The sequence below is a fragment of the Jaculus jaculus genome, chromosome 12 (genome assembly GCF_020740685.1).
Source record: "Jaculus jaculus isolate mJacJac1 chromosome 12, mJacJac1.mat.Y.cur, whole genome shotgun sequence".
In the NCBI taxonomy this organism is placed as follows: Eukaryota; Metazoa; Chordata; class Mammalia; order Rodentia; family Dipodidae; genus Jaculus; species Jaculus jaculus.
The window spans coordinates 5,063,807-5,087,860 of record NC_059113.1 but is presented as its reverse complement, the minus strand read 5'-3'; the positions used below and the strand labels follow the sequence as shown (position 1 = coordinate 5,087,860).

The window sequence follows — 24,054 nt, the reverse complement described above, 5'->3', positions numbered from 1 at the left end:
CTACCAGGTCAGCCCGGGCTAGAGCGAGACCCTACCTCAAAAACAAAACAACAACAACAGCAAAAAACAGGAGACTATAAGGATAGTTCTCAACCACAACATTCACAGAAATTCCTCATATCACTATGGTTTTGGTGCCGTATAGTTATTTTAAACGACATTAAACAATAAAAACATGCCGGGCGTGGTGGCACACGCCTTTAATCCCAGCACTCGGGAGGCAGAGGTAGGAAGATAACTGAGTTCGAGGGCACCCTGAGACTCCATAGTGAATTCCAGGTCAGCCTGGGCTAGAGTGAGACCCTACCTCGGAAAAATAAACATAAATAAAATAAACATGATACAGGCATTGTGCAAAGTACTTTGCATATGTTGATCTTAACCACAGAACAGCCCACAGCCCTGTGAGATGGATAGCATTACCTCCATTTCATGGGGGACGGGACAGCTTAAGGCTCGGCAGTTGCCACGCTGGCCTTAATTGTTGGCTTCGTAATAACTATGTTCTCCGGTTCCTAACAAACGCAGCCCAGGGTTCAAACTCTCAAGACGGCTTGTCTTCCCGGTTTCTCACCCTTTTGAAGCCTGTGAAGTGTTACTTAACCTCTACTTTGCATTTCAGCGCTGACAAGCCAAGACCTCTCAGCTCTCCAGCTGATTCCAAGTTCGGTGCCTCAGAACACAGGCTCCACGCAAACCCTTCCACCGTGAGCCAGGTCTCAAGACCTTGCGCTCTCCACGCAGTGACCATCAGAGTTCATTTTTGCTTTGCTCATGCCCTTGAGATCATCCTAGAAGACCCCAGCCCCAATTCTTTTTTTTTTTTTTGGTATTGCCACCTGGAATTCACTATGGAGTCTCAGGATGGACTTGAACTCACGGTGATCCTCCTACCCCTGCTAGGAAAACTAGAAATTCACATCCAAGAAATGAAGTAGGACCATTTCCTTACCCCATGTGATAGTATGAATGTATGTCCTCCAATATTCATATATATTTTTTCAAGATAGGGTCTTGCTGTAGTCCTGGCTAACCTGGAATTCACTATGTAGTCTCAGGGTGGCCTTGAACTCATGGAAATCTCCCTACCTTGGCTTCCCAAGTGCTGAGATTAGCTGTGTGCACCACTATGCCCAGCTCAGATTTCTTTTTTAAAAGAAAACTTTATATTTTATTTGTTTGTTTGTTTGAGAAAGAGGCAGAGGGTGAGAGAGAATGGGCGTACCAGGGCCTCCAAGGCCACTGCAAATGAACTCCAGATGCATGCACCCCCTTGTGCATCTGGCTTATGTGGGTCCTAGGGAATCGAACCGAGGTCCTTTGGCTTTGCAGGCAAACACCTTAACCACTAAGCCATCTCTCCAGCCCCAGATATTTTTATTTTTCGAGGTAGGGTCTTGCTCTGGCCCAGATTGACCTGGGATTTACTATGTAGTCTCAGAGTGGCCTTGAACTCACTGCGATCCACCTACCTCGTCCTGATTAACTGCGTGCACCACCGTGCCTGGCTCAGATTTTTTTTTTTTTTTTTTTTTTGAGGCAGGCTCTTGTTCTGACCCAGGCTGACCTGGAATTCACAGTGTAGTTTCAGGTGGACTTGAACTCACTGTGATCCTTCTACCTCTGTCTCCTGAGTGCTTGGCTTAAAGGTGTACATCACCACAGTCAGCTGCTCAGGTGTCTTATTAAAGCTTGTAACTTGGATTTCCAGCCACCTGGCTGGAAGTGGTGTGACTCAGAGTGGATCCTGGGGTATAGCCTAAGGTATGTGCAGTGAGCTCTGCCCGAATCCCCACTGGTTTTTTTTTTTTTTTTGAGAGAGAGAGAGAGAGAGAGAGAGAGAATATGGATGTATCAGGGCTTTCAGCTGCTGCAAATGTACTCGACACGTGTGCCCCTTTTGACACATGTGCAACATTGTGCGTTTTGTCACTGTGTGTCTGGCTTATGTGGGACCTGGAGATTCAAACATTTTGAGTGAAATGAGCTGAGAGACAAATACTGTGTGTCCTCATTCCTATGAGGCTCTTAGGAATCATTTGTGGACAGAAAGGTGGTGCCAGGTACTGAGGGAGGGCAAGGTGCATGTTGTTTGGGAAAGTAGCATTCTGATAGTGAAGACTGCATGGCAATGTGAATGTGCTTAAGGTGGACCTGGGAGGCATGTGACATGAATTGAAAGATACCTTGTTTGTCCTGTTGAGTTTTGGTCTTCTTTTGGGAATGCCGTTATATGTTGGAGTATGTAATGTGTTTGATCCTATATGGGCTCACAATAAAAGAGACTGCTTGTGTCTCAGAAGAATCTCTATGCTCATGCTTCTGAAGTGTTGGAATTACTAAAGACTATGGGGACTTTTGCATTTGGCCTGGATAACTTTTACATTATGTGATAGCCACAAGCCTAGGAGACAGAGTGGAAAGTTATGGTTTAAAATTGATGTCTGGATGTCAAGTGCACAAGGGGTAGAAATGTGATGGTTCATACTGTCAACATGACCAAGAATCATGTTACCTAGGAGACAATTTCTGAGCATGCCTATGAGAGGTTTTCTAGGTAAGTTAATTGAGGTGGGAAGACCTACCCAAAATGTGGGTGGCACCACTGCATGGGCTGGGGTTCTCGACGGCATGCGGAGGGGCACGGTAGCCAAGCAGCAGCACTCTTGCTTCACCCTCCCTCCACTCTCTGGGACTGCAAGGTGACCTGCTGCCTCGGGCTCCCGCCGTTTGCCTTCTTCAACACAGTGCACTGCAGACCTCAACTACATGCTGACCAGACCCTTCCTCTCCCAAGCTGCTGTTGTCAGGGCATATGGTCACAGCAGCGAGAGCCAATCCAGAAGCCGCTCGTGGCTACAACGTCCATTCAGCACAGAATGTGATGCTAGAAAGTCGCAGTATTTTTGATCCATATTTACAAATACGAAGTTACAGATTTTAATGCTTAGAAGAAAAGTTTACAGAAATGATGAGCCTGGGTCTCTTGATTCATTCAGTGGTGAAAGTATATAGCAATCCACTACTGCTGAAGGGTAACTTTTTACTCTTTTTAGCAAGCAGTTATCTTTTGGAGGGCAGAATTGTAGGTGATTTTAATTTTCTATATCTTTATTTTTCAATTTTAAAAAAACGAACGTGTTATTTTAAAAACAAAACCATACTGTTTAAAGACAACACCACATTTTAAAGTCTGATGAATTTCAAACAATAGACAACAAGGTGTATTACTCTGCTACAGAAACCCAGCTGCTCCTGTAGAGGCGCCATCCTGGTTGGGAGCCCACAGCCAGCTGTGAACGCAGAATGGCCCCACAGTGGGATGTCCACAAACAGAGACCAGAGCTGCCTACAGACAGTTCACAGCCTGATGCATAACAGCAGGATGGAATTGAGCCAAGCACTTCCCAAAGTTCATCATGTATTCAAAGAAGACTCATTTGGGCACAGGGTTCTGAAAATACATTTTAAGCAAAAATAAATATTCTGCACAATTATTCACAAGGGTCAATTAGTTTTTCCTTCACCCTAATTGTTGTGGGAAACTATAATTTGACAACTAAGAAGTATACTCTTAGCTGTTCTTGTTAGTTCAGCACATAATGTGGGACAGAAAATCCAATTATTTTTTATCCATATTTATAAACATACAAAATTTCAAACTTAGAAAAGTTTTCTCTTTCCTTTTTTCAAAATAATTTTTATTGTTTTTTTTTTTTTTTTTGAGAGAGAAACAGAAAAAGAGGCTGAGAGAGAGAGAGAGAATGGATGCACCAGGGCCTTTTAGCCCCTGTGAGTGAGCTCCAGATGCGTGCACCCCCAGTGTGCCTGTGTGACACTGCACACTTATATCACTGCATCTGGCTTCATGGGACCTGGAGATTCGAACATGCGTTCTTGGGCTTTGCAGGACAGCACCTTAACTACTGAGCCATCTTTCCAGCCCTTAGAAGAGTTTTAAAGAAATAAGTACAAATGATTTTGGGGTCTCCATTCCTTCACTGATGCTGCACAGCCTTCAGGGCATCTTTCACGTCCTTTCTGGTCTTTCTGGAAGCAAGGGTCTTGCAGACTCTCCCAGTCACTGACGTTATAATCACTTTGTGTCACAGAGAACACTTACATCAGCTACACACAGGAAGCACTAGGAATCACCATGGACAAGGGTGTAGGGCTGAGGGGACCATTAAAACTTGAAGAGGTCAATGAAGTGCTGTGGGGACACAGGCATGAAGCAGCTGTCAGGGTCGGCTGCAGTGCAGGGGTGTCCTGAGTCCTGTGAAAAAGGGAGGAGGTGGGTCAGGACACAGTATTGTTACAGCTGGCCACAGTTCCACAGGGACACTTTCTACATTTGATTACGTGAACCCTGACCCCGCCTCAGTGCTCTGCAAACAACCAGGATGGGCCATGGGAAGTCTGACAGATCCTAATGTCTCGTCTCTGGAGTCACTCTGTAAGAAGCCTGGGAGCTGCAGGCTCTGCATCCACGCTCGCCGCACCACCCGGCCTCCTGGCCTCAGCTGACCTGCCGCCCGGCTCCCTTCACTCTGCAGGCCCGGGAGCGAGCAGGGTGACGGCCGACACAGCCCTCCTCGGGGCTCACCAGCACTACCGCCGCTTCTGCAGCTGCTCCACAGCCCCACACTCATGGCTACCTTCATGTTCACACCACAACACGGCCAGAGGGTGTCTGTCTTTCCACTGCTCAGGGCTGGGTGGCCTGTCAGCCCTGCTCATAGAAATGGCCCTGGCATCACTCCTGATGCCCACGATCAGGTGTGAAGAAGTTAGCAGTGCTCACAACCAAGAAGCTGCAACTACACTTAGCTGAAGTGACAAGAGAAAAAGAAAACTTGCTGAAGAAAACTGACACCATCTTGAGAAGCTAAGTGTGACTAGAATTCTTTCTCTCTGGCAGCCAGTGGGCCATCTGAAGTACACGAGTCGCTATTCTGTCAGCTTTTGGGGACAAGTTGACTGTTAGAAAAGCTGTCACCTGGCCAGGACCATGCATGAAATGGAGCAACACACATGGTCACATTGAGTACCTTAAACAACCAAGCAAGATGGTAGTCCTTTGAGAACGTCAAGAGAGTCAGCAAGGGAGCAGCAAAAAGAAGAAAAAGGAAAAGTTAGGATTAGACAGCGCTACATGTAATTAGGCATTTAACTTGAAGCATAAATATGTGAAAATAACTAAAATTCTGGATAATTGTTTGGGCAATATAAAATATTAGAAGACAAGTACCACATGATAGCCCAAATCTTAAATGACTTGAAGATCACCAAGGGTGGGAGAATAGTTCCATTCCCCTTCAAGTCTCTCAAACTGACAACTCAGGAGGCCGTACCAGTCAACTGTTGGCTGAAAAAGGTCAGTAGTCATACTTCTCATATTTCCATGAAAAAAATTGTTTTTGCTTTTTCGAGGTAGGGTCTCATTCTGGCCCAAGCAGTTCTGAAATTCACTATGCAGTCTCAGGGTGGCCTTGAACTCACGGTGATCCTCCTACCTCTGCCTCCCGAGTGCTGGGATTAAAGGCGTGAGCCACCACACCTGGCTTCCTCCATGAAAATCTTTTTCTTTTTCTTTTTTCTTTTTCCTTTTTCGTTAGTTTTTTCCAGGTAGGGTCTCACTCCAGCCCAGGCTGACCTGGAATTCACTATGTAGTCTCAGGGTGGCCTTGAACTCACAGCGATCCTCCTACCTCTGCCTCCCGAGTGCTGGGATTAAAGGCGTGTGCCACCATGCTTGGCCTCCATGAACACTTTTAACAGATTCCCGCCCTGCACTCATGGTCACTTCCACACTCACACCATGCCGCAACTGCTTTTCTCCCTGTGCTCAGTAGCAGGGTGGCCTGCCAGCCCTGCTCATGCAAAGATGGCTCATGGGGACCAGGCAAATGGACGGGATGGGGGGCCTCTGCCTCACGACTTTTTCTGCTATGGCATCACTTGATGCCCACACTGGCCTCACGGTCACTGCTGGATGTCAGTCTCTGTCTTGGCTGGTGGCACACTGGTGTAAGAACGAGGCATAGAAAGGCTGGGTCCTTGAACGGGCTTCCCCAGCTCACTCTGCAATTTCATGGTTTCTTACAGGCTTTGTACAGTCTGCAGACTGGGGAGTAGGGACGGCAACATCAATGCACTGACGGCCCTTTTAGGCACGCTGGTGATCTGGGTAGGAGCCAGGACAGGGTCTTGAGAGGCAGGCAGAAAAACTAACACGAACCACTCCAACAGAGTGGAGCCAAGGCAGATGGAAAACGAGCTTGGGAGCAGGTCAGGGACTCCGTGGGGACAGGTAGGCACTAAGGAACTGGCAGCATGCCTGTTACAAAATGAGGTGGAGCCCAGTGGTGGTGCAGCTCCTCCACGTTCCTAACAACATTTAAGTTCCCACTGCCAAGGTCAGCACAGTGTCCCAGCAGGCTCCACATGCACAGCAGCGGGCAGCCTCGGAGCTATGCCACACTTCCACGTGCCGCGCTGCAAGTGTCCATGCCAGTAGACCTACTGGAGGCCATTTGGCCTGCGTGACTCTGCCTATGCACCTGTGCTCTGCCCACAAGGCTGTCATTTCTGGACGGTGGCTGGGCAAACCTGGGCAGAGAGAAGTATCTGACAACTTCAGGAGTCAAGGTACAGGTGGCTTCCTCACACTTTTACACTTACGTTTAATAACAGAACAGCAACAAAGCAGGGGCTCGAGGGTGGTGGGAGAGCTGTGCTGGGTTGACTCTCTGGGGCCTTACCTACTTGCCAAATGCACGGCCCCAGTTACACTCCAGGTGGAAGTGTTGGCCTAAATGGCAAAGACTAGCAGCCATCTCCCTGGGAAGGACTTGTTATGGATTTTCATAATATGACCACGATGGCAGGATAGGTCACTAAATACAGAAACCTGCAGGTCAATTGTTTAGAAAGCTAAAAATAATCTCTCACTTAAAAAAATCAAAATCAGAACTTACATATTTCAGCAAACTTAAACAGCACATTCTTATAGTGCCCAGCAACATACAAACTACAGAGAAAGCCAACATGTTTCTTTGCATTATTTTCCTTTGCAGAAAGGGTAAGTGCCAATACTCTTAGAAATTGTTCCAAGAAAAATATTGAAAATCACATACAAAACTAAAAGCCATCAATCCTATGAATAACATCTTTTGGCATAATATTATCCACACTTTAAAATTGTCTATGCTACAAAATATATTTTTTTTCACTATGTAGTTTCAGGGTGGCCTTGAACTCAAGGCGATCCTCCTACCACTGCATCTTGAGTGCTGGGATTAAAGGTGTGTGCCACCACGCCCGGCTTAGAAAATAATCTTAAAAAGAAGAGGAAAAAGAATTCCTACAAACATTATTCAAACTGGATGTTACCCACCTCATCTACTTTGTCACAGAGACATGTCCTTGTATTTGTAAGGCAAAAGAGATTCAGAGACACTGGGTTGGCATCCTAAAAGTGTAACCCTAAACCTGTTGGGGTCAGCGTCCAAGTGTATCCCCTTTCTTAGTGGCCCATGACTGGGGAAAAGGGACAGCAGAGGGCTGTTTCCTGTGTATGCTTAATCTCACCAAACAAGATGACCCTGTTCTCAAAGGACAACAGCTGGCCCATCACAAAGGAACATCACAACACTTGGCATCTTTTAATTTTAAAAGAGAGGAGAGGCGCCTACATCAAGGTCAGAAATGACAAATCCTAATCCTCACTATGTTCTTGCTGCAGGAACCAGCAACGACTCCTCAAGCCGCTTCTGTCCCTGATAAGATAGTCAGAACTCTGTGAAGATAACATAAGACAACCTCAGCATCTTTATTTCTCTGCTTAGCTATGGATCATCATGATTTTAAAAAGCCATGCCTTTATAATGAGTTTGAAATGAAACAATATTAAAAACAGTTATCTCTTTGCCAACAATTTAGCTTGTGATCCATCTAATAGCAAATTTAGATAGATATAAAGCAAAACAATCCAAGCATGTTATGTGGCTACCAGTAAAACCTTCACGTGCCTCACGTGCAAGTTGAGGGGACAAAGCCTGGGAAGGCTGACCTCCTCTGACCTAGGGGAGTAGTGAAGGGGTTTCTGGAGGCAGCCTGCATACACATACTCTCAGGCACTGTACTTCTCCAGTTCCATTATCTTTCCCAGTGAAGCCCTAACATCAAATAATTAAGCACCAGGTAGACCACAGCATGCACTCCAGGGGGATGCATCATCAACACAGTAAAACAAGTCATAGAAGTGATGAAAAGGCTCTCCTCTGATTACATATGGGAAGCATATTGTCACTACAGACACAGTATATGCAATGAGATTTCAAACAATAGATGATAGGTTGAAGGACCCCTAATTTACTGTTTAGAAATTGCCCATGACAAAGTTTTTCACTAAAGAATCAGCCTTTCATGTAAGTAGTTACAGTCTTGTTAGGTTTTGAAGACCTGGGTGAGAAAAGTAGCTCCTCTGGAGCCTGTGCCCTCTTCGCTGGCTCCACTGCCAAAGCATGTGCTCTGAGAGAGGGCCGCAGGTTTGTTTCCTCACCTTGCAAATGGTGGACCTATCTTAAGACCCGACACCCTGGGGGGTGGACAGATGAGGACGGATTCTTTGGGTTGGTGTGAGACACCCAGACTAGATGCTCAGAAGCCTCACTGTTCCTGCCCATCTCTCTCTCCCACACCCACATCCCTGGCAGGAAGAAGACTGCCCACACTCACGAGTGGCTTATAGCATCTCAACTTTTCAACAGTGCTGACTCAAAACACACACGCTCCTTTTTAGGGAAACCCTGTTCTCCCAAATCTGATGCAATATATCTCAACAGCTTTCCCATCATAAATCGTATTTTCCATTCTTTTCTTACCTTTCTACTTAAAATACAGGTGAAGAGTTTGTTTCACTGATTCCAATCCTCAAATTCCAAGAGTACATTTTAAATTATTACCTTCCAGAAGAGAATGCTGCAGTGCCGACAGAAATGTAAAGTGTCTCCGTACTGTTCTTTAGTTGGGTAATATTTCTGAAGTGTAAAATACATCAACTTCCATTCAATATGACCTTTTTCTGAAAGGATCAAATGTCTACAAAACTAAACAAATGAAATCTTGTTCAGAATCAGCAAATGATTTTTAAAAACATATTTTTTTCTCAATTTTTATTAACATTTTCCATGATTATAAAAAAATCCCATGGTAATACCCTCCCTCCCCCCTCACTTCCCCCCTTTGAAATTCCAAAAAACACATTTGAGATATATATATATATATATATATATATATATTTAAAGACCATGCACTATATGAAAAATTTAATTATTTTAAGTTAAATTTGGATTGAATCAGTGAGACACACAGTGTCAGCAAGCAGCTGTGAGACAGTAGGAAGAGTGTTCTGGGATGAGATCTGTGACAGTTAAAGGTGTCATATCAGTATGCAGGATATATTAAAAACCAGCACCCCACTTGAACATGAGCAGAGGACTTGGAAAGGCACTGCTCCTGAGATGACACACAAATGACCAGTGTGCTCACGAAGATGCCAACCACCTGAAATGCAGACACATACGCTTCCTGCCCATTGGGGTGGCTGTAATCAAACAACAGTAAGTGCCCGTGAGGGTGTGGAGAGCTGGAGACTGCTGGCAGAAGTGGAAAGTGGTGTATCCACTGTGGAAAACAGTCGGCAATTTCTCCACAGATTAAGCACTGTCATCATCTGATGTGTGAGTCCACTCAGGAAAGAATTGGGAGAAATGAAAACATGTCAACACACTCTCATCCGTTCATGTCCACAGCAGCAATTATCTCAACAGCCACAAGGTGGAAGCAAACCCAGTCGGCTTCACCGAACGAGAGGGAGAACAATTCAGCTCCCAAAGGCTTGAAGTTCTGATTCATAATGTCACATGCATCCCTTGGAACACTATGCTGAGAGGAAAGAGCCCATTACAAAACCTACAAGGTGTAGATCCCACTAACATCAAGCATTTACAACAGGGACATCCAGAGACAAGGGGAAGGAGAGTTTAGGGCTGGGTTGACAGGTGAAGAGTTCAGGGCTCTGAGGTGACAACTGCTTTGGGAAACTGACTGCAGTGACAGCTGTACATAGTAGGTAGTTTTTTTTGTTTTGTTTTTTTTCTGAGATAGGGTTTCACTGTAGCTCAGACTGACCTGGAATTCACTCTGTAGTCTCAGGGTGGCCTTGAACTCAAAGTGATCCTCCTACCTCTGCCTCCCAAGTGCTGGGATTAAAGGTGTGTGCCACCACGCCATTTAGGCTGTTTGTTTGTTTTTTGCTTACTTTATTTATTTATTTGAGAGTGAAAGACAGAGAGAAAGAGGCAGACAGAGAGAGAATTGGCACGCCAGGGCCTCCAACCACTGCAAACAAACTCCAGATGCATACGCCACCTTGTGCATCTGGCTTACATGGGTCCTGGGGAATCAAGCCTTGAACTGGGGTCCTCAGGCTTCACAGGCAAGCACTTAACCACTAGGCCATCTCTCCAGCTCTATCTTTTTTTTAGTAAATATATTATTTATTTAAGAGAAAGGGGCTGGAGAGATGGCCCAGTGGTTAAGACACTTGCCTGCAAAGCCTAAGGACCCGGGCTTGATTTGCCAGTACCCACATCAAGCCAAATGCACCAGGTGTGGGGTATGCATTTTGGGTTCATTTACAGACACTGGAGAACCTGGTCTGCCCTTCCTCTCTCCCCCCGCTTCTGCTTGCAAGTAAATAAATAAAAATATTTCTTTTTTAAAAAAAGAGAGAGAGTAACTAGGGGCACACTAGGGCCTTCTGACACTGCAAATAAACTCCAGGCACATGTGTTACTTTGTGCATCTGGCTTTATGTGAGTATTAGGGAACTGAACCCAGGCCATCAGGCTTTCCATGCAAGCACCTTTAACTGCCAAAATATCTCTCTAGCCCAATACAGTATCTTTTAAAAATTCAATATGCAGTCTCAAGCTGGCCTTGAATTCACAGTGATCCTCTTGCCTCATCCTTCTGAGTGCTGGGATTAAAGGCATGAGCCACCATACCCTGTCCAATATAGTATCTTAATGAAGGTGTTACCAAAAAAATGTAACAGCAATATGATTTGGATCATGGAAAAGTAAAGAATGTGACTAGGTCAGTTCCATGTGTGTGTTGTATGCAGAGGGAGTGGTGAGGCCCCGGGGCTGACAGGCTCTCTCTCCTCGTTCTCTTTGTCAGATGATGCCCTTGTCTATGTTAGCACCTGCAATGTGGGCTTTGCTTTTTACAGTCACGAGCACAACATACTTGCACTTCACTCTACCATCTGAGGCCTTTGGAAACTATGAAGGAGCCAATGAGGAAATCTTGTTTGAAATACAAGTTGAGAAGAGCACAGCTTGGAAAGCCAGGGGACAACTACAGGTTGGCTAGAGCCACTCCTGCACCCGCAGGCACCGCGGAGACACCTGCGCTCCGAGAAAGGCATCGCTCTTGTCTCCTCTCAAACCCTGGGCTGCCCATGTTCACGGGAGGAGCAGTTTCTTCTGAATATGCTGCTGGGAAGTGGTTATATTCCAGTTCCATATCCACGCCAGGTGCTCAGGTCAAGCATGTCTTGCCAGTGGCCCCTCCCAATGTCACTTTAGACTGTCAATCCAAGATCCACGTGGCCCTGAGCTTCCACTGTTAGGTTCTTCCTAACCTGTACTGTTTGTCTAGTTCTAACACTGTCCGATCACTAGTCTGGAGAAATCAGGGTGCTATTGTTAGTCACCAAAATCTGAAAAACAGATGATTACATCTTTTGGATTTTGATCTGTGAGTCAGTCAAGAAAATGTACACCATGGGCTGGAGAGATGGCTTAGTGGTTAAGTGCTTGCCTGTGAAGCCTAAGGACCCCAGTTCGAGGCTCGGTTCCCCAGGTCCCACATTAGCCAGATGCACAAGGGGGCGCATGCATCTGGAGTTCGTTTGCAGAGGCTGGAAGCCCTGGCGCGCCCATTCTCTCTCTCTCCCTCTATCTGTCTTTCTCTCTGTGTCTGTCGCTCTCAAATAAATAAATAAAAATTAAAAAAAAAAAAGAAAATGTACATCAAAAGATGCATCTGTAAGTGCTAACTACAAATTCTACCCTAGCATCTGGTAGGACAGTGACTGCTGATGCAGATGGACATTTTCCGTCTCACAGGCCATCAGCGGATATCCTGGACCTGTCTAAGTACTGGCCAAGCATGCTGACTGGCAGCTTGCACATGGCCTGGCCTGAGCTGAGGGAGCAGGTTATCAGAGCTCTGGCTCCTCTCCCCATTGGTGTCCCTGCATAGGCCCCAGGGCAATTATGAAATACACAGAGCCCAACCCAGACATACCTTCAATCTCTTGTCCTTGGTTCTAAATCTTCCCTCCAAAAGATTATCCAACTTTTCCTCCTTCTCTGATGTCAACTCAGAATTCAACCCAGTTGATCTCAAAAGAGGGAGAGAGCAAAATTTGTGCCTCCCAGGGGCTGAAAAAGGTGTGGAGGAGGGAGTGGTGGGGTGAGAATGGTCAGCAGTCCAGGGTGCAGTGGGAAGGTCCTTCCTTTCAGAGGAGTGGCCCAATTCCTTCTCTTTGACCATGCCCACCTGGCAGTTCTCAGGCCCCATCTTCTGCAAAACCCTATCCAATGCGCTTGTTGCATCCGTGTTCCTCTTTCTACCTGGGTGGCTCTTGTGCCTGTAGGGTCTAGTTCTCTCTGAGCTCACATACCTGCTGAGTCCCAGGAGGCATCTCTTTAGAACTCCACCTGGGCCTTTCATTCTGTTCAGGCCTCTGCTGGGAATATCCAGCTGCCTTGGCATCACCCTCAGGATCTTCCTGGCAAGCCTTGCCCTGTACATTTCTGTCTGACCACTACCCTTCCTTTGCCAGAAGAGTTGCTCGGTGGGCCTCCTTGTGCCTTCCCAAGTCTGGTCCTTCAGCAAGACGACTAGGTCTTTAGAAGCTGCCCTGTGTTCCAGATGCTTCATTAGCTTTTCTTTCTCTTTCTTTATTTAAAAAAAATATATTGTTTATTTATTTGAGAGAGGCAGAAAGAGAGAGAGAGAGAGAGAAAGGGAGAGAGAATGGGTACGCCAGAGCCTATACATGCTGCAAACAGACTCCAGATGCATGTGCCACCTGTGCCCCTGGCTTTATGTGGGCATTGGGGAACTGAAGCTAGGTCCTCTCTCCAGTCTTTCATGAGCTTGTCTGAGCTGCCTGGATGAGGCCAAGGATCTTGGGTGTGGCTCAGACTCTACTGTGACCCCTTCCTTTATCAAAGGAAGCCCTCTCTTCGTGCAATGAAACTGGCACAATTCTATCAATGTTTTCACAGTACTCCTACACCTGATTAGGCTCACACTGATAAGGTGTACAGCGTCTCTCCTGCCTTCCTTAGCCCTGTCTACGATGGGCATGCTGGTGTGCACACTCGCCTGGTTTTCTGGAGGAGGAGAGGCAGGGGCCACAGGACTTCACACTGGAGAGCAGAGCAGTAGGAAAGAGGACTGCAGGCAGAGCCACTCCTGAGACCTTGAGACAGAGCCACGTGGGAAGTGCCTGAGATGCAAGCAGCCAATAACTACGCCAGGAAAAACGCTGATGAGAGGCAGTTAGAATGTGACTATCAGGTAAAGGGAACTTTCATTATGATTTTGTCACCAGCTCCAGCTATGTTGTTTGGTAATGGCCCTTTTTAAGCTCATGTTTCCTCTTTGAAATGAAAACTAAATCTTGCAATTGGTAGGAGAGCACTCAGAAGCACCCTCCGTACGTGTGGAGTGCTCTTGAACCTGTGGAAGGAGAGGGAACCCACATCCTGCACAAGTGCAGCCGAGTGAGTGCAGTGGTCCTGGGGGAAACAGGCAAGTCCTCACCTGAGGACACTGCTACGCACTCACCTGCTTCTCAGCAAAGTGGTACTGACACAGCTTTTTCCACAGCCGCCTGTCCTCACTGAGAATGGACAGTGTGGGTGTCACCTGGCCCAGGGTAACAATATCCCAGCCATCTGAGAAGCGGTAAAGGATGTTGTTCAGCATGTGCAAGGGCAGGTCACTGAGCGTGAGGCCGGTATTCACCTGCTGAAATGAAGCGTCGTGGTAATTTATGGAGAAAAGACCGTGGTATCGTTCACGCAGAAGCTAAGGGCTAAGCTGGGACACGCTCAGGAAGCCCTGCCCTTCAGGGACTGCTTCTCTCTCATGGACTTACATACTGAGGGTGGCTCAGGGGGAGGCGCACGGCCTGCACTCGGAGGCTGTGCTCCTGCAAGTGCCCAGGCTCTACCCGAATGAGTGAAGGCAAGTGCTCCACTGGCTCATTAGAAGAACACCTCGTAGTTAACTTTACGCTGCTGGGATAAACGTCTACAGATGCAGGGGAAATGCTACCAAATGGCGGAAGAAGCTGGCTCCTATTCACAAGTCCAGCAGGGACACCACCAAGCGGCCAGCCCACCAGCACACAACTGCCAACAAGCAGCAGGGGACTACAGTGAACAGGACCACCGAGCTCAGACTTCTCTGCACACCATTGGGCTGGGATTCAGATCTGCCCCCAAACACACCTTTGGGCTGGACCCCAGCTTCCACCCCCCACCCAGTGACACCTCATCCAGCCAGGCAGGAGATCCAAGTTACAAGTTTAATTTAACAATGGAGTCTATGGAAGACATACATTCAAGCCACCACACACATGGAAAATGGAGGGTCTAAAATGTGGAACTGCTGATGAACAAATAACAATCCTGCTTCACGAGGGAAACGGACACGAGCACCATGAGGAGCGCACGGGGCTGCCAGCCAGGTCAGACCCAGACCCAGGTCAGCCGCACTGCTGGCCAGGTGCTTCAGTGAGGACGCGGTCCAGCTGTGTGTGTCTGCTTTACTGGTCTTTGGAAGTGCTCAACACATCTCCCTGACCTGCCACTAAACTATATTTTGCCTGTTGTGGGTTAATTTTGTTTTTATCCAAACTGGATACCACTGGACAGTGTATACAAATGGCATCCAGCACAGGGACATTATAACCCAGGAGGTGTGAAAAGCCGAGGAAACCTGAGGAAAAAGGGGAGCTCTGCAGTGCAACCCTAAGTAATGGGAATTCTACCTGTCTTGGGAGTGAGTCCACTAGGGAACCCAGGGGAATAATTTCCCACAGAACAGAAAGAATACATTAAGGTTTTTGACACTTTTTAAATTCTCAGAGGCTCAAGTCTCAGAGGAACAACACTTAAAGCTACTGCAGACAGAAGATGACATGGTTTTTGGCTTCCTGACAATGGCACAATGGATCTGGCGTTGTGAGCTTGTGAGATGGGCTCATGAGAAGGGAGACTTCCAATGTTAGCCTCTCTGTCAGTTCTTCTCTCAGACCCAGGTCCTCCCGGGGGACACAGTTCTTCTCTTCTTCCCATTCAATGGTTATTATGAGCCAGGACCACACACCTTGCCTGGGCCCAAGGAGGTGATCAAGCCCTCTCTCACTGTGCCACATGTGTTGGATCATTTTGCTTCCCTGTTTCTACAGTGCATGGTTTCTCTGGTGGCATGTCATCTCCAGGCCGATTCCCTGATAGTCTAACCACGCTCCTTACCTTCAAGAGAGCAACTGGAAACACTGTAGGTGTGCTACTCTTAAAACAGAACATTCTGGATTCAATATATAAAAAACTGGAAGCCAGGCATCGTGGCGCACTCTTTTAACCCCAGCACTTGGGAGGTGGAGGTAGAAGGATCATGGTAAGTTCAAGACCTCCCTGAGACTACATAGTGAATTCCAAGTCAGCCTAGCATAGAGTGAGACCCTACCTTGAACACCCCCTCCCCAAAAAAGAGTTTATCAACAATATAAGCACATTTGTGGAATACAATGTGAAGTGTGATACCAATGAAAAGGCTTCTGCACCACAAAGGAAGTAACAGAGTAAAGGAGCTGCGTGGTGGAGAGCAGCTGCTAACTAGTCACCTGTTAAAGGATTCATTTCCAAATATGTTAGGAACTCAACTCAATAATTAGTTATTAATTAATTTAATTAATAATCCAACCAATCTAGTTTAAAAATGGGTAAATTAGGCTGGGTGTGGTGGCGCCCGCCTTTAATCCCAGCACTCAGGAGGCATAGGTAAGAGGTTCGTCATGAGTTCAAGGCCACCCTGAGACTACAGAGTGAATTCCAGGTTAGCCTGGAAAGAAATTGTGGTATATATACATAATGGAATACTATTTAGCCACAAACAATGACCTGTTATTTGCAGCAATATGGATGGAACTGGAGAATACCAATGCTAGTTGAAACAAGTCAGGTACAGCAAGACAAATACTGGATGTTCTAACTTACTTGTAGAGGCTAGAAGGTTAGTATCACAGAAATAGAGAATAAAACAGCAGTTACCAGAGGCAGGGGAAGGATGAGGGAGAGGGAAAGAGAGAAAGAAAGAAAGAGGATGGCTACTGGGTCCAGGGGGACACATGGGTAAACAGGAGGAGCAGTGTCTAATGTCTGGACACAAGAAGTACAACTGTAGTTAACAACAATAATGGAGTATTTCAAAACACACATCACAGGGTTTTGAAAGTTCCCCAAGCAGAGACGATCAATGTTTGAGATGATGGCCATGCCAACTGCCCTGATACTATCATTCCACATCACACATGTACAATAACTATGTACCCATTCAAAACAAAAGCATTTTTAAGAAGAGAAACATCTACCTTAGTCATCTGAAGATTCTGTAGCTGCTGTTGCCAGCTGAGAACAGTTTCCAAGCGGCAACTCCAGATGTTGATGTTCCCCACTAGCACTGACTTGCCCACCCCTCTAACAAGGATGCAAAGGGTAGAGCTCAGGTCTTGGAGAAGGTCTTTGATGAGGCGAGGATTCTGGTGGTCATCAAGAACTGAAATAAATAATAAGAACAAAGCCTCATCACTTTAAAAAAGGATCTAGTTTCACAACCCAAGTAGCCATCAACAGAAGAACAAACAGCAAAATGTGGTCCTTCCACCCACTGAGATGTGACTCAGCCTTAGAAAGAGAGATTCTGACCTGCTACTGACGGATGAGTCTTGGAGACACCATGTGAACTGCAGTGATTCAATCACAGAAGAACAAATGTAGTGCGATCCCACTTACATCAAGTGCCCAAGAGTGAGAGTCAGAGGCAGGAAATGGACAGGCGGTGGCAGAGACTGGGGAAGGGGAGGGCCAGGGGGAGGGACATCAGTGCTTAGTGGGTTCTGAGTTTTAGCTGCAGACACGAAGACGTTCTGGAGTTGGGAAGTAGTGAGGGCTGCACAAAGTACATGCATGGAATGCTACCACACTGCATATTGAAAGCTGGGCAAATGTTATCTGTAGTCTATCACAATAAAAAAAAAAAAATGCTGGGCGTGGTGACACACGCCTTTAATCCCAGCACTCGGGAGGCAGAGGTAGGAGGATCGCTGTGAGTTCGAGGCCACCCTGAGACTACTTAGTGAATTCCAAGTCAGCCTGGACTAGAGTAAAACCCTAACTTGAAAAAAAAACAAAAAACAAAAAACAAGGATCTAATCTTACTGCAATGCTACAGTGGTATCATTTTTGTAATATGACACAACAAGAGTTTTTAAAGTTTCATCTGATAGTAAGTTTTCAGTTGGGTCTACAATTTTCTCTTTAAAGTGGTCAGTGTAGGGCTGAGAGATGGCTCAGTGGTTAAAGGCACTTGCTTGCAAAGCCTGATGGCTTGGGTTCAGGTCTCCAGTACCCACATAAAGCCAGAGGTATAAAGTGACACATGCATCTGGAGTTCATGTGCAGAGGTAGGAGGCCCTGGTGTGCCCATATTCACTCTCTCATAAATAAATAATAAAATGTTTTAAAGTGATCAATGCATATTTTCTTATGTACTTACCATAAGGAAATCACTCAAAAATGGCTTATACATAGTCATAAATTCCTGTATTCATAAACGCCAGTGTATAAAATTTACAGTTCTCTTTACTAATAGCCACTAACCAATAAAGGCAAGTTGTCTACTAAATTTTAAAAAACAAACAAACATGTGGTTCAGGCTGGAGAGATGGTTCGGCAGTTAGAGGCACTTGCTTGGAAAGCCTGACAGCCAGGATTCAACTCCCAAGTATCCACATAAAACTAGATGCACAAAATGACACGTTTGTTGGCAGTGGCAGGAAGCCCTCGTGTGCCCATATGCATTCTTTCTGTCTTCCTCTTTCTGTCTCTCTCAAATTCTCCCATAAATAAATAAAAATATATGCTATATAGCTCGTAGGATGCCCAAGTGAAGAAGCTATAATCTTGCTGATTAGGGAACTGAATGAACTGTGACTAGCTAGCCATGGAAGGACCAAGTGGCTGTGTAGGGCCAGGTCTCTATGACAGGCTCTTTCCGCTGTGGTCTACCCTCGATGTGTGCGGGTACAAAGCAAGCACACAAAGGGTTGCAGCTAAAGGCATCTGACTGCCAGCTTAATGTCACAGTGTCCACATCATCTTTTACTGCATACATACTAGAAACAGAAAACAGAAAAAGTCCCTTTCCTTGAAAGAGATTTCCAATTAAGATATAGGCTTTAAAATTCCAATGATAATCTTACCCTTCTGAACGATTTTATCCAAAATGTTGAAGTAATTCTTCTGTGCTACACCACTCAGTGAAGTTAACTGGGATTTTGCAATTAGCTGCAACAGCTTAAAGGAAAAAGGAAAAAATCCATTTACTATGGAAACTCTGGTGACATGTTACAAGCAGTGTGAAGATGTATTGTCGATTAGTCACTGACTGAGTCTGATCCTGAGTACAGCTATTTTGCTACTTACATGAGCTAAGCTGCTCAAGCAATAGCACCTCTGCTTTCTAGCCCTACACAAGCTCCTACAGGGAACTTACCTTCCTCCAGGCCCTGCTGCAGGCCTGTGAGACACATGTTAGTCTTCCAGCCTCGTTCAGGGCCTCAAGCAAGGGGCTGCAGAGAGTGTCCAGTCACCAAATAACAGCAAATGGCTTTGCTGCTGAATTCCATCACTTAAAGAACCATTTTGCTACTTCCACCCCCCCCCAAAAAAAAATCTAGCAAGGATAAAGCAACAGCCTATCAAGATTACTCACTACCATCAAGAATAGTTCAACAAGGAAAAGGTGGCAGAAAGAATGTAAGAGCCAAAGGAAGGGCAGGACTCCTTACAACATGCTCCTCCAGACAAATTGGCCTGGATATCCATGACTTCACAGTGCCCGACAGTACCTACACAAGACCATCACAATCGGAGGAAAAGAAGATGACACCAAAATAAAACAGAGACTGATTGAGAGGGGGAAGGAGTATGATGGAAAGTGCAGTTTCAAAGGGGAAAGTGGGGGAAGGGAGGGAATTACCATGGGTTATTATCTATAGTTATGGAAGTTGTCAATAAAAAAAGAGAAAAATAATGGTTCAACATGTGCAAACCAGTAACATTATACACCATATTAAATAGACACAAGGACAAAAGCAATAAGATGACCCCAATAAACATTGGAAGAGTGTTTGTTCAAATTCAACACTGTTTCATGATCCCAAATGATATACAGAAGGAGCTTAACACAATACAATTAAGGACGCAGTCAATGAACCACACCTGCCCTCACAATGAGCAGGAGCTTTCTGAGATGTGGAACAGACAAGAATATCCATGGTGTCACTTTTATTCATTATAGTGCTGGAAGTCCTGGCCAATGCAATCAGGCATAAAAGGAATAAAAGGTATTCAGCCTGGAAGGAGACTGTCAAACTGTCATGCTGTGAAGATTGTATGACCTTATATGACTCCCAACACTGCCAAAAGAAAACCCTATCATGCCAGGCATGGTGATGCACACCTCTAATCCCAGGGCTTGGGAGGCAGAAGTAGGAGGATCGCCATGAGTTCAAGGCCACCCTGAGACTACACAGTGAATTTCAGGTGAGCTAGAGCAAGGCCCTACCTGGAAAAAAACAAAAACAAACAAGCAAACAAAAAAGTTACCAAAATAAATTTGGCAAGTGTGCAGCATACAAAATCAACATACAGGGCTGGAGAGCTAGCTTAGCGATTAAGGGGCTTGCCTGTGAAGCCTAAGGACCCAGGTTCAATTCCCCAGTACCCACATAAACCAGATGCACAAGGTGGTACATATGTTTGGAGTATGGTGGCTAAAGGCCCTGGTGCACTTATTCTCTTTCCCTCTATCTACTTCTCTCTCTCAAATAAGTTATAAATAAAAATATTTTTAAAAATCAACATACAAGTTGGGCGTGATGGTACATGACCTTAATCCCAGCACTCTGGGAGGCAGAGGTAGGAGGATAGCTGTGAGTTCGAGGCCACCCTGAGAATACAGAATGAATTCCAGGTCAGCCTAGACTAGAGTGAAACCCTACCTAGAAACAAACAAACAAACAACAAAACACAGTAAAATGAGCCACTGGTGATAATGGATGGCAGAATGACACATATTTCAAGATCTTGCTCCTAAATGGAATTTTACAAAGTTGTTCGCATAGAAACAGAGTATAGCAGTGATTCCCAGATGCTGGGGAGGGTAGTTTGGTCAACGGGTACTATTACAGTTAGTAGGAGCGGTGAGTTCTGGTGTTCTATTATACGGTAAATATCAGTAGATACTAATCAGTTCAATGGAGGGTAAGTTCTAGTCTTCTACTGTACAGCAAGTGAATGCACTCACCACCAAGCCATGGTTTGAAGTAATGGACAAGCTAATTAACTCGATCTAATCATTATACATTATGAACATCACACTATCTCACATAAATTTGTTCAATTTTTTTTAATTTTTCTATTCTTATTTGAGAGAGAGAGAGAGAAATAGGCAGGGGAACAGAGAGAGAGAGAGAATGGGTGCCCCAGGGCCTCCAGCCACTGCAAACAAACTCCAGATGCATGTGCCCCCTGTGCATCTGGCTTACATGGGACTTGGGGAATTGAACCTGGGTCCTTTGGCTTTGTAGGCAAGCACCTTAACCACTAAGCCACTTTTCCAGCCCCAATTTGTTCAAATGCTATGTGCCAATTAATTTTTTTTCCTGCCAGGTGTGGTGGCACATGCCTTTAATCCCAGCACTTGGGAGGCTGAGGTAGGAGGATCACCATGAGTTCAAGGCCACCCTGAGGCTACATAGTGAATACCAGGTCAGCCTGGGCTAGAGTAAGACCCTACCTCAAACCTCCCCCCACCAAAAAAATTATTTGTAAGTGCTTATAGACAGCAGTCTTGAAACAAGAGACCATCTGGGTTCATGTGCTCTTTCTTAGGAGATCAAGAGAGGATTTCTCCACTACATAGGAAATAGGAAGAAATGTTAAGTTCTTATCCCTTCTGATCAGTTTCTTCAGAACCTAGAAATACTGGGCAGCTTCCCACACATGGCTTTTAGGCCTGCATACTCCCTGAGGTCCTGTGCAGCCCGCGGTGTGTCCTCCGGGGCTTCCCGCTGCGGACGCAATGGCCCCCTCCCGTCCGCAGCGCTAGTCCGCCTGTCCTCCCACCTCCCCGGTGTAGGCCTGTCAGCTGCGCCATCCTCTCGTCCGGGGCTTGCCCGTGTCCTTCTCGCTCGGCTCATGAACTCTCTCTGAGTCTACACCAGGCCTTCCCTCACAGAACTGCTTCCTACTGGTGCCTCCGTCTTAGGAAGCAGGGTCGTGACCTCCTCCCTGCTTCACAGACATGTCCTTCTGGTATTCATCTGCCAGCTACTTTTGCTGCTCTTTCCATGTCTTCTTCAGAGAATACTCACAATGTGAAAGATGTTTTCTTTATACTTAAGTTTTTGGGTGGGATACTGTTTCCTGGCCTCCTTTTGCTGGAAACTCCAGGAGCAGGCGAGGGCAGCTTCTATACTGCGCAGTCCTAGGCTCTCATGGGCTGCTATGTGTCACTGTGATGTTCCCAACGGTGAGCCTGCCATCCATCCCTGAGTACAAGGAGGCTGGGAAGCTTTGGCTGCTGGGCCTCGCACTGTGCTCTGCTGTAACTGCAAGCAGGGGTCGGCGCCTGTGACTTCCAGCACAGGTTTGGGCAGTCTCTGCCACCAGACACTTCTGATCTCATCTACTTTCACCTGAAATGCTCCATCCAGTCTTGGTTGCCTTGGGAGCCTACACAGCTCACAAAGGCTCCTACTTCTCCAGAAGATTTTCTTATTACTTCCTTCTTGCCTTACTGACTTCCAGAGGGAGAGCATCAAGTGATAGCTTTACCTAGCCATAAATAGTGTTACAAAAGGCAATCCCCAAAAAGCTCTGAAACAAGCCATGTTGCAACATCTAATATGTTTAGCACAAGGTATCTCACGCAAACATGACCATGGAAACACACAGTTCAGGCACCGTCAAGATCAGTTCTGTGTCCATGCGTTACGCTGGCGCTGGAACCCAGTGCCAGGCACATTCTAGGCAAGCACCTAGCGCTGAGTTATGTCCCCAGCTCTTATCTTTTCTAATTGCTCAAATAGTACTATTAAATGTCAACCTTGTTCCTACTGTGATCACAGTGACCATAGGAAGTCCTTGCCTCAGTTTAGAGACGGGAGCTAGGCTGCTATTGCTTTTGGGCTTTGCTGCTAATAATAACTGGAGCAGCAGAAAGGATCAGACCCGTAACAATGGAGTGCCTTATCTCACATAAAAGAGTCACACACACCCTGCTTCTCCCCTACGAGACAGTAGGAGTAGAGTCCAAGAGTTTCCACAGCAACTGGGAAACCCCAAATTCATTTCCACCTTCTCCAATTTCTTACTCCTACCACAGGCTACCTGATGGGTGTCACTATTGCACACTTGGCAAAAATGAGTATTTCTGTTGCTACAGATACCAAGAGGATGTACAAAGGAATGTGAGGCCAACACTTTTGTGTTCCAGTAAGTGAAGAAATATTCAAATGTGTTTTTACTCCTGTATATGGTAAACATTAACAGATTTGACTCATATGACTTAAATCCTTTAGGATTCTCATTAATTCTATGAATTGAAAAGGCCCCTGAGATGGAGTTGAGCTAAAAGCTATTGCCTGAGGAAGGAAATTCTGGTGAGGGAACAGGCATGATAAGGACAAGTCCCCATCACCCTATCACCAACACAGATACAACTGGTTTCAAATACTGCACTTAAGAAATCCTTGGGCTGAAGAGATGGCTCAGTGGTTAAAGGCACTTGCTTGTAAAGCCTGCTGGCCAGGGTTTGGTTCCCTTGCACTGACATAAAGTCAGATGCACAAAGTGACATGTGTCTGGAGCTTGTTTGCAGTAGCAGGAGGCTTTGACATGCCCATTCACTCTCTCCAACTCCTTTTTCTCTGCTTGCAAATAAAAATTTTAAAAATCCATCCTCATAAGACACTGAAATCACTAACAGAAATCTCAGACTAGTGACCCATAGACAGCTAGTTAGGGGAGCCACAGACACTGCCAGCATGTGAGACTTAAAACAAGACAGCAATATAATGGTATTTTAGGCAAGGGAGTAACTAAAATAAAATTACAAAGACAATATAACCAGTCCTAAACCTCTATCTACATAGCTCTAAAGCAAAATCTGTTGGAATGAAATCTTCCAATGAAAATCTGTTTCAAACACAAACATTGTGGAGAAAAATATGTCTAACAATTCCAAACAAGCAAGCACATGAAAGAATTAAGTAACATAACTATAACAACTTGTCTTTTTAAAAATAAACTTTAAATTATTTATTTATTTGCAAGCAGAGAGAGAGAGAGAGAGAGAGAGAAGAGAAATACACACAGAGAAAGGGTGCATCAGGCCCTCCAGTCACTGCAAACAAACTCCAGATGCATGGGCCACTTTGTGCATCTGGCTTTCTGTGGGTACTGAGGAATTAAACACTGCTTTGTAGGCAAGCAGTTATGACCACTAAGCAATCTTTCTAGCCCCAAATTTTTATTTTTTGAGGCAGTGTTTCACTCTAGCCCAGGCTGACCTGGAATTCACTATGTAGTCTCAGGGTGGCCTCAA

At 45.7% G+C, this 24,054-nt stretch overlaps 1 protein-coding gene across 5 annotated transcripts in view; it reads right to left on the bottom strand.

The window, feature by feature from the left end:
- Positions 1 to 3,824: 3,824 nt before the first annotated feature.
- The window catches only part of Fbxo25 (F-box protein 25), a 41,554-nt gene continuing 21,324 nt past the window's right edge, over positions 3,825 to 24,054 (bottom strand). For 2 of the 5 annotated variants that reach the window (XM_004669196.2, XM_045131884.1), the window contains 6 exons: positions 18,644 to 18,737; positions 16,754 to 16,938; positions 13,939 to 14,121; positions 8,970 to 9,113; positions 5,052 to 5,078; positions 3,825 to 4,276 (listed from right to left, as the gene is read on the bottom strand). In XM_004669196.2, the coding sequence (XP_004669253.1) occupies positions 4,187 to 4,276; positions 5,052 to 5,078; positions 8,970 to 9,113; positions 13,939 to 14,121; positions 16,754 to 16,938; positions 18,644 to 18,737 (723 nt within the window). In that variant the 3' untranslated portion in view covers positions 3,825 to 4,186. The remainder of the gene's footprint in view (positions 4,277 to 5,051; positions 5,079 to 8,969; positions 9,114 to 13,938; positions 14,122 to 16,753; positions 16,939 to 18,643; positions 18,738 to 24,054) is intronic. The other 3 variants (XM_045131885.1, XM_045131888.1, XM_045131886.1) reach the window with 3 other exon arrangements.